This window comes from Alternaria incomplexa (assembly GCF_024043165.1).
Source record: "Alternaria incomplexa strain BMP 0042 chromosome Unknown scaffold_1, whole genome shotgun sequence".
NCBI lineage: Eukaryota > Fungi > Ascomycota > Dothideomycetes > Pleosporales > Pleosporaceae > Alternaria > Alternaria incomplexa.
The window spans coordinates 2,588,794-2,604,655 of record NW_026249850.1 but is presented as its reverse complement, the minus strand read 5'-3'; the positions used below and the strand labels follow the sequence as shown (position 1 = coordinate 2,604,655).

The 15,862-nt window shown below is 53.0% G+C and overlaps 4 protein-coding genes across 4 annotated transcripts; 3 read left to right on the top strand and 1 right to left on the bottom strand.

Annotated features, from left to right (window-relative positions):
* Window positions 1–41: 41 nt before the first annotated feature.
* On the top strand, window positions 42–5,393 carry J4E90_000926 (uncharacterized protein; the record flags this gene model as incomplete). Its single annotated transcript, XM_051430519.1, has 2 exons — window positions 42–4,784; window positions 4,836–5,393. 2 exons carry the CDS (start codon window positions 42–44, stop codon window positions 5,391–5,393), a joined length of 5,301 nt encoding a protein of 1,766 aa, XP_051296006.1.
* Window positions 5,394–5,780: 387 nt separating this feature from the next.
* J4E90_000925 (uncharacterized protein) lies at window positions 5,781–8,288 on the top strand (the record flags this gene model as incomplete). The annotated part of the gene is made up of 1 exon (XM_051430518.1): window positions 5,781–8,288. The coding sequence occupies one exon, from the start codon at window positions 5,781–5,783 to the stop codon at window positions 8,286–8,288; it is 2,508 nt and encodes an 835-aa protein (XP_051296005.1).
* Window positions 8,289–10,723: 2,435 nt separating this feature from the next.
* Window positions 10,724–12,082, bottom strand: GLD1_1 (mitochondrial glycerol dehydrogenase Gld1; the record flags this gene model as incomplete). The annotated part of the gene is made up of 4 exons (XM_051430517.1): window positions 10,724–11,570; window positions 11,783–11,796; window positions 11,894–11,981; window positions 12,036–12,082. 4 exons carry the CDS (start codon window positions 12,080–12,082, stop codon window positions 10,724–10,726), a joined length of 996 nt encoding a protein of 331 aa, XP_051296004.1.
* A 1,342-nt stretch (window positions 12,083–13,424) lies between these two features.
* J4E90_000923 (uncharacterized protein) lies at window positions 13,425–14,410 on the top strand (the record flags this gene model as incomplete). Its single annotated transcript, XM_051430516.1, has 2 exons — window positions 13,425–14,087; window positions 14,141–14,410. The coding sequence occupies 2 exons, from the start codon at window positions 13,425–13,427 to the stop codon at window positions 14,408–14,410; spliced, it is 933 nt and encodes a 310-aa protein (XP_051296003.1).
* Window positions 14,411–15,862: the final 1,452 nt, after the last annotated feature.

The window sequence follows — 15,862 nt, the reverse complement described above, 5'->3', positions numbered from 1 at the left end:
TCATACCCTAAAGCCTGTCGTAATAACGAAAACATCCGAAGATGGCGACGGCGCTCCAGAAACAGCTCGCGACCATCGCGGCTTCGAGCACCCATCAGCTAGACCTGCGCGCGCAGAAGTCGGCGCATGGCAAATCGCTACTCTTCGATTCCAAAGTCGCCGCGTCGCAATCTTTCGAGACCGTCTACCTCATCTGCTACGATGGCTACAAGGACCTTTGCGCATTGGACTCACGGTTCCTGCGCTTCTCCAAGAATCTCTTCAGCGAGCAGAGCAAGGCCGAGGACCGCACCCAGATGACCAAGGATGAGAACGCCAAGCTGAACACGGTGCTCGAGGCGTTCATCACGCTGGTCGGACCAAGACTGCTGTTGAAGCCGGCAGAGAAGGCTCTCGAGTGGCTGGTGCGAAGATTCCGCATCCACGAGTACAACACCGAGACTCTCGTCTTTACTTACCTGCCCTACCACAACACACCACAGTTCCTTGCGCTGCTCTCTATCCTACCCCCACAACCACCGCACGCCATACGATTCCTCTTCCCGTACATCCAGGCCCCGACCAACGTACCGCAGCGAACCATCGCCTACACCGCCATCAACACCCCACAATTCTTCAAGGCATACCAATCATACGTCGCGAAGGTGGTAGAGGCGGGACACCAGGCCTCGCACATGCTGTCCTTCTGGTCGGGAATCACCGTTGAAGCTATATACGGAATAGTGAGCAATGCAAGCACTGGCAGGAAGGATCTCCAGGCTCAGGGAACTGAAAAGCTAGTCCTGGAACTGCTCCCGGTTCTCAATACTTGCATGCGAGCCAAGCACGGCGCTGACACGGTTCTGGCTTGCTACGCCATTGTCATCATGATGGTGAGCCAGGCAAAGGTCGGCGACAAGCTTCTGGATGGGCTGATGGAGGCTGTCATCGTAGCATACGACGAAGCTTCCCTTCAATCATGCCTCGGCTGTCTGGCCATCATCGCCATGGAGCGCTCCAAAGCGCAGGTTCCAGCCAAAGTATCGAGGAGATTACTCAAGGTTCCTCGGCTTGTGCAGAAGCTGACCACAGTGTCAAAACAATGCCAGGTTCAACGACTTGTTCTAGGCTGTGCTCTTGGCGCCCTCAGCGATACTTCCGACGAGAACTGCAGGGTTTTCCGTGAGCTAATCGCCTCAGGCCTCCTCGGCACATCGCACATTCAGATGGTGCTATCGGCATTGGTCCAACTGCTCCGCGACAGTCCACAGGGCTCCGAAGAGCATGGAGAAATACTTCAAATCGCTACTAGGATGGCTGAATCGAAAGACCTACAAGCAACGTTACAAGAAACGGCGAAGCAGCACAATGTCAATCTGGAGTCTCTGGGACTTACCGTTGGCCAAACCTTCGAAATTGAAGATATTCCGGGCGAGGACTCTGACGAGGAGATGCTTGACGCGGATGAGGACACAGCCGAGAAGCCTGTCATACAACTCCCAGAGCTTATTGTAAAGAGCTTCCTTGACGCCGAATCAGCGACCGAGTTCTCAGAAGCGGCCAACGTTTTCGAGCAGGCTGTGACGACTAAGCAAACACGGCGATTCCTCGCCTCGGACGCATTACACCAAGAATCCGCTCTCAAGCAGCCACTATACCTTTCATTTCTCGCTCGCGTCTGGAGTAGCGCCCGGCCTGTCGCCATTCGCGTTGCCGCCCTCCGTGCAGCCGCATCATCGTTCGAAAAGCTCGAGGCTGCACATGTCTTGCAGAACATCCTGCCATACCTCGTACACGCACTTTCAGATGCATCGCCAATTATCCGACGTTCAGCGGCTGCATGCGTTGGGTTTCTTGCACGAAAGGCTTCCGCCAAGTCGAAAACACCAGCTTGGGGCAAGTCCGAGCTGTATGGGAAAGAGTCGAAGCATCTCGCAGAACTCAAGCCTGAAGATTTCCTCGTGTTTGTTTCCTTGATGCTACAGCCGATCCTCGAAGAATGCGTTATGGACTCAAAGTTCGCCATTCCCGCTCTTCGCGATGTCCTGGAAGGGACACAACTTAAGAATCATCCGAAGAATACGTTCAAGATGCAGACAAGGACTTCGATCCTTGCGTTTTTCGCCAGCCACGCGAGGTTTACACCGGTATTGAGTGTCCGCATCGGCCTATTGCCGATGCTAAACATCCGCGGAAAGGTCTCCGACTCCGTTCGTACCAACTCCGTGATCCCCTTGTTGACCGAATGGGCAACCTTACCGACAGCTTCCATGAACACCATCTGCGACAGCGAAAGGCTCTCGCTCGATGAAGTGGAGCGGGCTCACATTGCCGCAACTATGCCTAGGGAGGCGATGAGCGCGAAACTGCTCGAGGACATCATCTCTGGAACCTTCAACACGGAGCGTGAAGCTTTAGTGATGGCCGCCTTTGATCGTATTCAAACCTCATGGTCATCCTTCAGATCTGAAGCTCGTCACGCGTTGGCTCAGTGCATGCTCAGCCTATCTACCAGTGAAAGCGACAACTCTTTCGACAAGCTTCGTAGAGAGCGATCGGTTGAGATTCTGCGCAAGGTTGACCTTGACTCCGCCATCCTGGTTACCTTCTTGGAAAGCATTCCATCTCCCACCTCCATGCCCGAAGGACCGCCTTCAGCGAAAAGGCGAAGGACAAGCAAGAGTGAGATGGCTCGAGTCGAGCTTTCATCTCAAGACGATGTTCAGCGACTACTCCGAAAGCTCACGTTGGTACTTGAGTTGGTTGAAGGGTCAAACCCTGGACAGCACCCGACACTGTTCAAGAACCTTTTCGGCATCTTTGCAGAACTGCAGCCACTCAAGCAACAGTCTGGGTCTGAGCTAGTGTATCTTCAGAGTATTATTCTGGGATCACTAAGCCCGATCGTAAACACATTGAAGGAGCAGGCCGACACCGCCGACTACCAATCGGCAGTACGAGCGGACCTACTCATCGACTGCATTCGACACTCCAGCAGCCCACAGGTTCAAAACAGCGCGCTGCTTCTCATTTCCAATCTTGCCTCATGGGTTCCTGATCTTATTCTTCATAATCTCATGCCCATCTTCACCTTCATCGGATCTACTCTGCTTCGCCAGCATGACGACTATTCCGCTCAGGTCGTTGATAAGACCATTTCTCGGGTCGTGCCTCAATTGGCTGCCTCTCTCCGCTCAAAACACAGAGACTTCATCGCTGGCGTGTCCGACTTGCTGCTCAGTTTCACTGCCGCCTTTGAACACATTCCCCTACACAGAAGGATGAAGCTATTCACAGAGCTTGCTCGTACGCTAGGCCCCGAAGATTCGCTCCCGGCTATCGTGGCACTTCTTGCCGATCGCTACCACAGCAAGGAGCAACGAAGGTTCTGTGCGGACTTGCTACTTCACTTCGAACCTGTCCACACCCTCGTCACCTTCAAGGGATATGTCGATCTCCTCACTGATGCTGTGGGACCGAAACCCCAGGTCGCGGAAACACTTTTCAGCCTCAAGGAAAAGACCAAAGACAACAAATTCGACCTGTCAATTCAGAGTATGCTGTCGTGTTTGACAGATCTCGCGCTTGACGATAAGGTGAAGGCACACGTTACTAGAGCGTACAGAAAGAAGGATGACCCTGAACGACCACGCAAGATCTTTGCAAACATCGTCGAGACTACTATTCAACTGTCAAAGAAGCTTGCAACAAACCCCAAGACCTACACCGGATGTAGTCGTGTTCTCGCCAGCTGCCTAGACCTCCTGCCAACGACCGACCTTATCAAATCAGCACAGCTACTTCTTGCGAGCACAGACTCTCACGTCCAGGTAGCTGCCGTCAAGTCGGTCGAGCTGCGCGCGGGCACCGCCAAGCAGAATGACCGCAAATCTGTAGAGGCCCTGATCTCTTTCTTGCCTAGCGTTCAGGATCTACTGGAACAATCACCTGACATGGATGCCAAGATGGTCTCTGTCAGCTGCATCGATCGCATCGTCGACCGCTTCGGGAAGAAGGACGTATCTGCTGTTGTATCAGTAGCTCAAGTTGTGTCTGGTCCCCAATCGCTTTCAAGCAGCGATGATCGCCTTCGCATCCTCTCCCTCCTCTGCCTCACATCTGTCGTTGACGTTCTCGAAGATGAGGCCATCTCGCTCCTCCCTACCGTGTTGCCAACAGCATTCCAATATCTATCGGATGCGATCGAAGAGGAAAAGACTGGTCTTCACAACGCTGTGTTTACCGTGCTTTCGAACATTGTCGAGCGCTTGGGCTACATGTTCTCGCGCGACTACTTGGACACCGCTCTTCGACTATGCCAACGCTCTGCCGCTGCCGATCTGGAACAGTCCTGCGACGAAAGCCGCAGCAGTTTCTTCCAGAGTGTAGCTGAGCATCTCGGTGCTCAGGAAGTGTTCGCTGCTATCAAGTCAACGTGGCCACATGCCGCTTCTCAAGGCTTCGATGCTTCACTTGAGCAGCTTGAGCTTTTGCGCGCGACTGTCAACAATCAGACCAAGGCCAAGCTTGTCAAAGCCAGTCCGCCGCTCTTCACTCTACTTCTGCAAACTTTCCGACTACGTGAGACGGTCCAATCTACTACCGTCGAAGTTGATGAGGAGGAGCTGGAGCAGCTGGAGCTTACGCTTATTGACTCTGTCATCTCTATGGTACTGAAGCTCAGCGATGCTACATTCCGACCGTTCTTCGTTCAGCTTGTGGACCAGGAGGGCCCACTGTCGAGCAAGCCTCAACAGGCTGTCACTTTCTACAAGTTCCTCGGCGCGTTCTTCGACAAGTTCAAGGTACGTCTTGCTCTATCATTCTAGATCAAAATGTCACTAACACACAACTAGTCTCTCGTAACAAGCTATTCGAGCTACATCATCGAGCATGCGGCGAAGCTACTGACTGAACTTGCTAAAGAAGACTCTGATGTTACCACACGCAGGGCTGTGCTTGACGCTCTCCAGAAGACATTCCAGCACGATCAAGACGGCTTCTGGCAAGCGCCATCTCACTTCGGCACCATCATGCCGCCCCTGCTGTCCCTGCTCAGCCTACCATCTGCATCGACATCTACACCAGAGGACAACACCAACAACGTCATTCCTACCATCACCGAACTTGCTGTTGCATCTGCATCATCCATGGAGAACCATCGCGAGATGAACAGCATATTGCTGAAGAACATGAGGAGCGACGACAGGAACACTAGGTTAGCGACAGTGCTGTGTGAGCAGAGCTTGACGAGGAGATTAGGAGAAGAGTGGCTGGGTCTACTTCCCGAGATGCTGCCGTTCATCAGTGAGCTCATGGAAGATGACGATGAGATGGTCGAGAGGGAGTGCCAGAGGTGGAAGAATGGTATGGAGGAGATTTTGGGAGAGAGTTTGGAAGGCATGCTACAGTAGTTAGTTGTTGCATGTGCTCGGTATACATTAGCGGCTCGATATATATATGGGCAAATACATGCACTCATCTGCTTATCACATCCATTGCTCTCAGTTCCTCGTCTCATGTTGTTTTGCTACATCATCCATCACATGTCATTCTTAGCATTCACCACTATCAACGAATGCTTTCACTCGTGTATCGGGCAGATGTCACCAGTTTGCCCCAGAAGACCGCTGACGAGGTCAGTGCAGCTACCATGTGCTCTTCGCTGGGGCCTGGATAACGGGCACTCCCCTTCCGCATATAAATGACGGGTCCATCTCCCTATACTGCACCTGATTTCACGTTACCTTGCATACCGCGTATCACACTCGCGGGAATACTCCATTGACTTCCGGCAACGTATGCCCACCATCTCCCTTGCATCTCAAGCCAGATCGACAGCGGCTATGAAACCCGCTTCAGTAATGTCGCAGTCATCTAGCAAGAAGCGCAAGGCCGAAGAAGCGAACCCGATCTCCAAGAGCGGCTCTGATATGGCGCAGCGCAGCGATCCATCCTTGACAGCTCCTACCAGCGACTATCTCCTTCCGAACGGGCACACAGACGTCCAGAAGACGCCGGCAAAGCGTCTGAAGACCACCCATGCGAAGCGCAATGTAGCTCCAGGTCCTGCCGCGAGCATCACGAGTCGCACTATAGCCTCTAGTAGTGTATCAGCTACTGGCGCAGTGCATGTCGCAACGAACGATAGGCCTACACAAAGCTCGATGACAATGTCGACAGAGTTGAGGGCTGCGAAGACCAAGGTTCACAACAGCGCTGTGTCAGGTACTGAAGACGTGTACATCATGGAGACGGAAGACGACACTGCTTCAGAGGAAGAGCCTTCTGCTTCGGAGGAAGAGTCTTATGCTTTCGAGGAAGAGGAGGATGGTGTAGAGGAAGAAGACGGCGCCGCAGTGGTTACGGAACAACTGCGCGCTCGAGCGACCTGTATGAAACTCCCTCGTCCTTGCCATAAGCGTTTCCAGCTGACAAACACAGTCTTCAGTCCACCACCTCGCCCAGCGATCACACCGTGGGACTACGATTTCCCAGCGCCAACGCCCCCCTATCACGACCAATCCAGTTGTCCAGTCGATTGGAGTAAAGTCGTCATCGATTCCAAAGTTTCCAAAAGATGCGAAAAGGCCTATGAGCTACGTAGGCCATGGCAACAGGAGCCAGTCGCTTGGGACAAGATGGCACAACTGGGCAATGTTAGTGCAGAAGGCGTACGTAAGCGTTTCGCGTCAGCCAATAAGGCAGTCTTTGAGCTCACGGGAGTTTACTTCGCCACGAGCCCCCTCGGGCTTGCCGAGTACGACATCCCCTTGTACGCAGAGCTGAAGCATTTCCTTCCAGATACAAGCGAAGTGTCTCCGGTTCTGGGCAAAGAACCTATCATTAACCCATTGCTCTACGACGGCGAGGCTGTTCAGCTTGTGGTATTTCCGCCTGGGCAAGGTGGTGGCGTCAATCGCTGGGTAACGCAAGAGGTCATGGACCGGCTACCGATCAACGACCAACACTTTCTTGAGTACTCTCTCGATAATTTCGATCGGTGGTACACTTCGGTTTTTCTAGGTCCTCGTCACACTTTCCCGAGACGCATATACCGCCTGGAGCCATACGATGACACAAGCTTCATTCACCGTGATAACGGCACACCATCCATCGCGATGAGCGATTTGTTCGAGACATACCGGCTCTCCCAAGCGATGGGGACTACGGAGGTCAGCGATATGATCCTTGACGAAATTGTCTTGTCTTTCAAGCAAGAAATCGAGCTTGTCAAAGAGCATGAAGAGGGGAAAGTTACCATGCAGGATTGCGACAACACCATCCAGTTCATGAGCTTCAGAATTGACGACATCAACTTACTTTGGGAGCACACCAAGGCCAATGATAAGATCCGTATGGTAGTGCTCGAGTCATTGTTCGACCAAGTCGAGCTCTTACGAGACAAGGTGGAAGCGCAAAAGCGTCATCTGAACAGGGCTTTCGTGATAGACTGGTATCTCCACACCGTTCTCTTAATGATGGTCGGGCCTTGCGACGTTGTCCAGGAGTTCAGACGGGGCGAGGGAAATCTCCAAGATTTCTGCGCCCGGTACCACGATCATGGGAACTCTAAGTCTGAGTGTTTCCGCGCCAAACCTGAGTCCTCCAAACTCATTCCCGAGGAGGCTGACGAACCCAGGATCATCAAAGTTCGCTTCGGTGCTGTGGACTTGGAGATCGAGGATCGCGCTAGCTATGCGGGCGTCACCTTCCGCTTTGAGCGCCTAATAGAGGACAAATCGGAGTGGGACTGGCTGCGCATACGCTCCGTTGCAACATTTGTCGAAGGTCCTCTGAATCCTGTTGCACGACGCAGGAAGTGGCGCCTGGAGCCGACCTACTATGAGCTGGATACCATCGATGCCCATGGCCGATATCCTTGCCATCCAGGTTATCGGGACCAAGACTGGACAAATCCGATTGAAGAGCCAGATGTCTACGACGAGCCATGGGAGAAGGTCATCAGGCGCGAAGTCCCCGCGGGCGCGACCAAGTACCGCGAGACCAAGATACCCGCTGGCAAGGACGAGCATGGGAAGATTCTTTTCAAAGTGACAGAAGTCTTCTTTGAGATTGAAGACCCGCGTTGGTACCCTCCTAATGACTGGAATGCGGACATGGACCCTTGCGACTTTTGGCCCCAGGAGCTCAGGGAGTATCGGAGGTGGCTCTGGGTTGAAGAAGGAGGGACGAACCCGCGGATTGAGGTTCAGCGGTTCCGACCTTATGAAGACGACACCCCTCGTTGGAAAGAGCCTTTTGTGGATCGGATGAACAAGCTGAGCGTTCTGGACATCTTTAATTGATGTCTCGCCTGCCATTTCGTCAAGATCCTGTATTGCTCGACATAATGGTAGTTTAAATCAGTGTCAGCTTGTCCAAAGCAATGGAACGGAATGTTGCTCTGTGCCAGTAGGAGATGAATACAACGTTGAATGTAGTTGAGTGCCTCGTCACTAGTTGGACTATCAGAAGCCTGTGATGTTATCGTGCGGTAGATGCATGATTGGGTAGACCCTGGTCGCTCAATATGCGAGTGCACTGTACACCACTCCCTCGAATGGCCCAACGTCGCAGAATCCACTGTACTGGAACCTTTAGAAGGGAGTTGCCTTGGACAAGACTGCTTGGGTCCCGGCACTTGTGCGCCCCACATAGATGACTGCACAGGTCTCTCCATAGATATTCATCTGGTCTGAACGACGGTCGTCCTGTTGACTGGTCTGCAAAAGATATCTGCTCCGCCGTCTAATCATCATGAAGAACTTAATCCTCGTAGCGGCCACGCTCATCAGTGCGGCGCTAGCTCAGAATGTCAGTCGCGGCGCCGCGATGATGCGCTTCGCATGTTCTCAACTCACCGTCGAGCGACTGGACCCCTTGGTCAACCCTGGAGTCGTTGGAAGTCCACATACCCACCAAATCGTCGGGGGAAACAGCTTTCAGGCTGACATGAAGCCTGTGGAGTATGATCTGGTCGAGAGGAGTACGTGTACCACGTGTACTTTCAGCGAAGACTTCAGGTATGCCATGGAGCGACTGGCCGAAGCGGAGCCATAGCTGACGAAACATAGCAACTACTGGACTGCAGCGTTATACTACCGCGCACCTCAAAATGGCACCTACAAACGTGTCCAGCAGTTCCCCAATCTTGGGCTAAACCAGAGAGGCGGTATGACAGTGTACTACATACCTCCATATGATGGCTTCAGCAACGTGACTGCGTTCAGACCCGTTCGTCTCCCACTCTTGAGGGCGAAAGCGCTTTCGCTTGCCTTCAAAACGAACTTCGTTGCTGACTTCTCATTAGGGTTTCCGCATGCTCGCTGGCAACCCAATTCTTCGCAATACGACGGGCGAATCCCGCGGGATCTGCCATCGCTGCATTTACAAGGACTCACAGCCCTTTGGTGGCGCGCCATGTACAGGAGAGGATACAACATTCCTCCCCAACCGCATGTGCGAAGGTGGTATTCGTACCCAAGTCTCCTTTCCTACATGCTGGGACGGCGTCAATCTGGACTCACCGGATCACCAGAGCCACGTCGCATATGCAGAGATCCCGTATGAGCCATATTTCCCGCCCATGGCGACATTTCCGTATACACCCGAGCAGCAGAGGGGCAAGTGTCCAGAGGGTTTTCCCGTGCAGCTACCGCAAGTCATGTATGAGGTCATGTTTGACACGACCCCATTCAATACTCCTGAGCTTTGGGGCGAGGAAGGGACGCAACCTTTTGTGTTCAGTATGGGCGACGCGTAAGGCCTCCTCTTCCCGTTCAAACGCGCGAAGGACCGTGATCATGCTAACGACTGGTTGTAGAACCGGCCATGGGAACCACGGTGATTATATGTTTGGTTGGAAAGGCGATGCGCTGCAGCGAGCGCTGGATGCACGCTGCAGTAACGATCAATGCAGCGAGTTGGAGAGGCAGAGCGACGAAGATGCGATGAAATGCAGTATTCCGCAGACGGTGGTTGAGGATGTCGACGGATTTGAGACATGTAAGCGCAGCACTAGACACCAAGGCACTGTGCTAACTTACTGAGCAGGGTTGAAGAGCTTACCTGGTGGAGTGCAGATCAACGATGGCATGTAGAGGCCCTGTTCGCGCTGAGCCAAGTGGTGTGGTAGGTGTCGAGTTTCCAGTGGCACATGAAGCGACTATGTAGGCTGACCACCGACGTGGCTGCGCTCCTTCTGCTCCTTGAATGATGACAAAATAAATCTTTCTTCCTCAAGATACCAGACGAGCCAGAGTCCTCGATGAAGATACGTTGTTCGCGTTGCTGGCGTCGTGAAGAGCGCTGGACAGCATGATCGGTTTAACGATGACTGCAAGGCCTGTGTAAGGAAGTCATAGAAGGCATCGAGTGTGACACGAGACACAAACAAGAGATGGCGTTATTGAAGCTGTGGGTAGCGGAGTTACGCGACGCGGCGTGTGTGACGCAGATACGTGATTTGACCTAACTGAAAGGATACTAGCCCGCCACTAGGCGGTACGTGCTACCTAGGTAGTTCAGTCCTCCAAATTTACGCGTCGCACCCTCAACCCCCTTACCCAAGAGCTGATAACGAATTGGCGTTATCATACTCATATCCTCACCGAGCAAGGATACGATCTAGCTTGACGCAGTAATTCACTCCCAACAACCCACGCTTATCCAAACGCGTAGTCGTTCGAGAAGCTCAAGTCAACATTGGTAAGTATTGTGGCTACCTATAGGCTTACTCTATCTACAAGACGACCTTGTTGGGCGCCTCCTGCTCCTCTGGCTCATCGAAGATGTTGATGCTCCATCTAGGCTTGTTCGCCGTGTAGGGAACATTGTACCTTCTCCTTCCCTGGTGCTCATCCGAGAACTTGGTAATCGCCTTGATGTCTTCGTCGTCCAGCTCGATCTCCTTGAAGTTCTCAGCAATGCGCGACGGAGTAACAGACTTGGGAATGACAGAGTGGCCGCCGACTTGAGACCATGCCAGGATGACCTGCGCGGGTGTGGCGCCCTTCTTCTCCGCAATTGCTTTGATCTCAGGGCGGTGGATGAGCAGTGGGATGTCGAAGAAGTTGTTGCCAAAGGCGGAGTAGGCGGTGATGTGGATGTTCTTCTCCTTGGCGTAAGCGACGAGCTCCTTGCTGGGGAGGATGGGGTGACGCTCGATTTGGTTGACGGCGGGCACGAGGCCAGTCTTCTCAACCAAAGCCTTCAAGGTTTTGTATGTGAAGTTGGAGACGCCCACCGAGCGGACTTTGCTCTTTGGCAGCTTGTTCATGGCCTTCCATGTCTCGCTGTTAGGGATGGAGTTGTCGATGTTAACCTCATTAGGATCAGATGTCATGGGGAACAGATCCGAGTGAGGGTCCTTTCCAGGCCCGAAGTTGACAGGCCAGTGAATGAGGTACAGGTCGAGATACTCCAGCTCAAGTTCAGCGAGAGTGTCATCGAGAGCTGCCTCTACAGTGGCAGGATCATGCTGAGAGTTCCACAGTTTTCCCGTGATGAAGATGTCCTCACGCTTCAGACCTGGGATGTCCTTGTATGCGCGCTTGATGCCCTGCGCAACTTCCTTTTGGTTCTCGTAGCTGTGATTGGTGGAATATCTCGTCAGCTTGTGTTCTCAGGAGTGCTAGTGGGGTATGGTCATAGCTTCCTAAGCTTCCATCTCCACTGAGGGGCATTGCAGTTGGACTTCCAACAACGCTGACGGAAAATTGTTCCACGTCAGGTGGAGACAAGGCCGAGGTGAGATGGGTGAAAAAGGCATTGTGAGTGTAAGTTGTGATGGTGCACATACATCTTTGCAAGATCCTAATTTGATCGAGTTAGCCGTTGAAAACGGAACACAATTGTCGTTCAAAAGATGGATGTAAACGGTTCCAGGATCTTCAGGGTCTCGGAGACTTACCAAGTGACGGTATCCGATCTTTAGTGCCTCGTAGACACCGTTGCCGACTTCACCAGGAGCGGCTTGCCATGTACCGTATCCCAATTGACTAAAGCGACGTCAGAACAACGAATCATCATAAGCACAGGCTGGAACAACATACGGGATCTTGTAGCCAGAGCTAAGGGTGACGGTCTTGCCTGAAGACATCCTGAATGATACTTGAGGTTTGAATGCTGGGAACGAATAACGTGGGGTGGGTGATTTGATCAAGGAAGGCAGAATTGACCTCTTTAAATATCGCATCTCGAGCGCTCTCGGCCATCGTGTCGGCCGGGAGGGTTTATGTATGTCTTGCAGAAATTACTCCAAGACGTGGGATGTCGGACGTATACAGCAAGGCACAGCACCATGTTGGCTGGGCTGGCGGGATAATTACTTGCTCTCGCGACGAAGATGCACCCCGCTATCGTGATTTGGGAGGACCTACCTTGCGGCTGCGCCTTGGTGGGGCGAACCTTTCGGTTGTAATGCCACCGAGACTTCGATGGGCTGACGAGATGCTCCGCGTCTCATCTTGGCTGCGAGAGAACGAAGTAACACGTTTCTTTCTGCCAGATCCCACAACAACGTCGATGTAGGCCTAGGGGTATACGTACGCAATGACTTCTTCTCAGCGTTTTATCAACGTCCCAAATCGACAATATCTTCAAGCAGAACTATCTTCCTCTTGCTAATCACTTTCGAACGAGCCGCCTTCATCTGCCTGGATGGAATCTGCGTCCGATCGAAGAAAGATGTATTATATGATGTTACTCGGAATTGGCCCCAACGCTGCCATGTATATGAGATAGTGAGCTGTACTTCAGGTGCCGGCATGCCGATCGAGAGCTGAAGGCAGACGATTCCTGATCCTTGTTCGTGATGCTGCGGACATGTGATTGCCAGCGAGGAAATGCGAAGCGACACAGCATGGCTGGGCTGCTTGCAGTATAGAGCAAGCTCTTCGATCTCCCTCACATTGACAAGCATAGCCTTCAATGCGGTCGGTGCTGCTCGCCGTTGGACAGTTATCGAAGTGGCGGCATGGACAAAGGGCTCATTCTACTCAGGAGAAGAACGAAACGCGTTGCCTTGAGAACTCTTGTCATATGATTTGGTGGCCTCGACGCTAATGCCGGAACCCTAACCTTCTAACCTGTTCATGCTGTCGGCTGCAAGGTTCGGTTCATCTTCTTCGTCGTGTGAATTGGTTGGATAGTCGTTGATGTGGCAGCGGCGTGGAGAAAGGGCCGGTGATAAGTTAGCCGGCGACTAGGGCGGCACCCCGCAGCGCATCTTGAGCTCGACTGGACCGTTATCGCACTCTTCTCCACTCGACGCGCCCTTTGAGGCGATAACATCGGCCTGATCGCGGTCGTCTGAAGTCCACGGGTATAACAACGGCGCATCCAAGAGCTTCGACTCAAGCCCATCTTTGATCCATTGCAACTTACACGGCCTACTTACCCACAGCTAGACCCCATCGCATCGCATCGCATCGCATTCCAACATGGCACCCTCCGCTATCCAGGTCGAGCCAGCGCCCGTCGCGCAACCCAAGCAGCTCGTCCCACGATCCAAAGATGACGCGACCAAGGAGTTGACGCCGTTGCAAGCCATCTCGCAGGGCGTCTGCCTCCCCGGCATCCCCCTCTTCTCCTCGTACGATAAGCAGCGCGCATGGATCCTATCGCACATGGCGGGTGCTTTTCGCGTCTTCGCAAGGCACGGCCTGACCGAAGGCATGTCGGGTCACATCTCGGTGCGAGACCCAGAGCACCCGCACAATTTCTGGACAAACCCGCTCGGAAAGCACTTCGGTCTCCTGAAGGCATCCGACATGGTCCTTGTTGATTACGATGGCAAGGTGGTGGGCGGAAACCAGAGCAGACCTGCAAACGCAGCTGGCTTCCTTATCCACTCGGCAATACACAAGGCGCGGCCAGACGTCAACGCGGCATGCCATTGCCATGGAAAGGCAGGCAAAGCGTGGAGCGCCTTTGCGAAGCCATTGGAGATGCTGAATCAAGACGTATGCTACTTCTACGGCGATGCGCAAGCCGTCTATGATGACTTTGGCGGCGTTGTCCTCGATGAGGCAGAAGGCAAGAGGCTGGCAGCGGCATTAGGACCAAAGGGAAAAGGTCTTGTTCTACAAAACCACGGCCTATTGGTACGTCTCCCAGTGCGCGATCCCGCGACCGGCATTCAGCTAATACCACACAGACGGTAGGAGGTACCGTCGACGAAGCCGCGTTCTTGTACACCCTCATGGAACGCTCTTGCGATGTCCAGTTGAAGATAGAAGCGGCAGCGGCCAACGGCGTCCCGAAGGTCTACGTCGACGACGATGCAGCGGCATATACATACAAAATGGGGGCCGATGCTGAGAGCCTATACTGGGAGTTTCAACCTGATCTGGAGTACGAGTACGAGATGAGCAATGGAGCCTTTAAGCATCCCGAATGCGACGAGGTAGTGTGGCCTGGATACTGATCGCTAAGAATAGATTAGTTCGTCTCATAAAGAAGAGATCGAACAGCTGTGCCGCAGTCCGTGATGGTATAGATGCGAACCTTAACAATCCGCTAAGGCAATATAGACTTCTAGGTCATCTATGTCATGTGGATGTTCACTTATTTCATGGATTGGTTGGTAAAGTTGGTTGGGCATTGCCGTCGATGCGGAGGAGCCGGATGCCATATTCTTACATCATCCAGTTTCCTCTCGACATACTCAGCATCGTGCCGTCATGCATCAAGTCATTTCTCTCGACTGCGCATCCCGCCTCGTGTTTAGTACACACTGGATCCAAGCAGCTCGCTCCCTTGGCAAGTTTGGACACTATACACGCCAAGGCTGAAGCAGAAACAACTTGATGACTGAACAGAGAGCTTTCGTCGGCCCGCTTCTGTTTCGTCGACGTATCCGGGTCGACAGCGGAGATTTTTACAGATCCAGCAATGCGCCGCCGCTTTGGCGGTCGTGTTTCCCTGATTGTTGCACGCCTTCGATGAGTAGCGGCGGCGCTGCACGGCGGTATCGATCTGCGTGCAAGCTAACGATGGGTGATGTTGTACAACGTAATGGAAGGGTCTAGGTCTGGGTATTTAGGCGGATCTGTGGGACCTGCAGGAACTACTCCCACGTTCTTTGATCTACACAATCCAACGTTATGTTCGACTTCGGGGTCTGTGGCTTCCTGGTCGTCGCATCATGCTTATGCCACGCGTCAAGAGCTCTTAAGCAGCGGAAAGGTTTTGCTTTGACGTTCCCGCGACGGGCCGACTGCTACATCCGTGCTGCGTGTCATCATTTAAGCAACTCGACCTCTCCCGGCCGTTCTTGTCCGCTGAGCTTATTACAGTATACGGTAGTCATGGTTCTCCACGCCAAGTCTCATCTTGTCGGAATCCCCAGTATCAATGCATTGGGTAGAAGCCGCGCGACCGTTTCCCGCCAAGATCGCCGGGTTAACTCGAGATAGCAAAGAGCGATCTCGCCCCTGCGCTATCGCCTTCGGTCAACAAGCGTTTCTTGTCGGAAACAGGGTTCATGCTTGGCGCTCGAACTGCTACGAGGAATGGGCTGGATGTTTGGTTTCCAACATACAAGCGCGTGCCGTCTCCCAAGGAAACCAAGTGCATTTCCTGATGGTACTTACTGCGCAAGCAAAGAGGCTGCGCAACGGTAGTGAAAAGATAGGGCACTTGGCGATGGGAGACCTTCCATGGCGCACGAAAAGGGCATGTGTGAAGACTGCTTGGCGGAATTGAAGGACATGGCTGAGACCTTTGCTTGAAGGACTAGGGTAGTCGTTGTGAAGGCGGATGACCTTTCAATGGCCCGACTGGACTATATATAAGATGTCCTCGCACGACGAGCAAGTTTTCCATCACAGCCAGTTCAGTCTTCCTATCAAGTCATCCGACAATCACATTACACAGA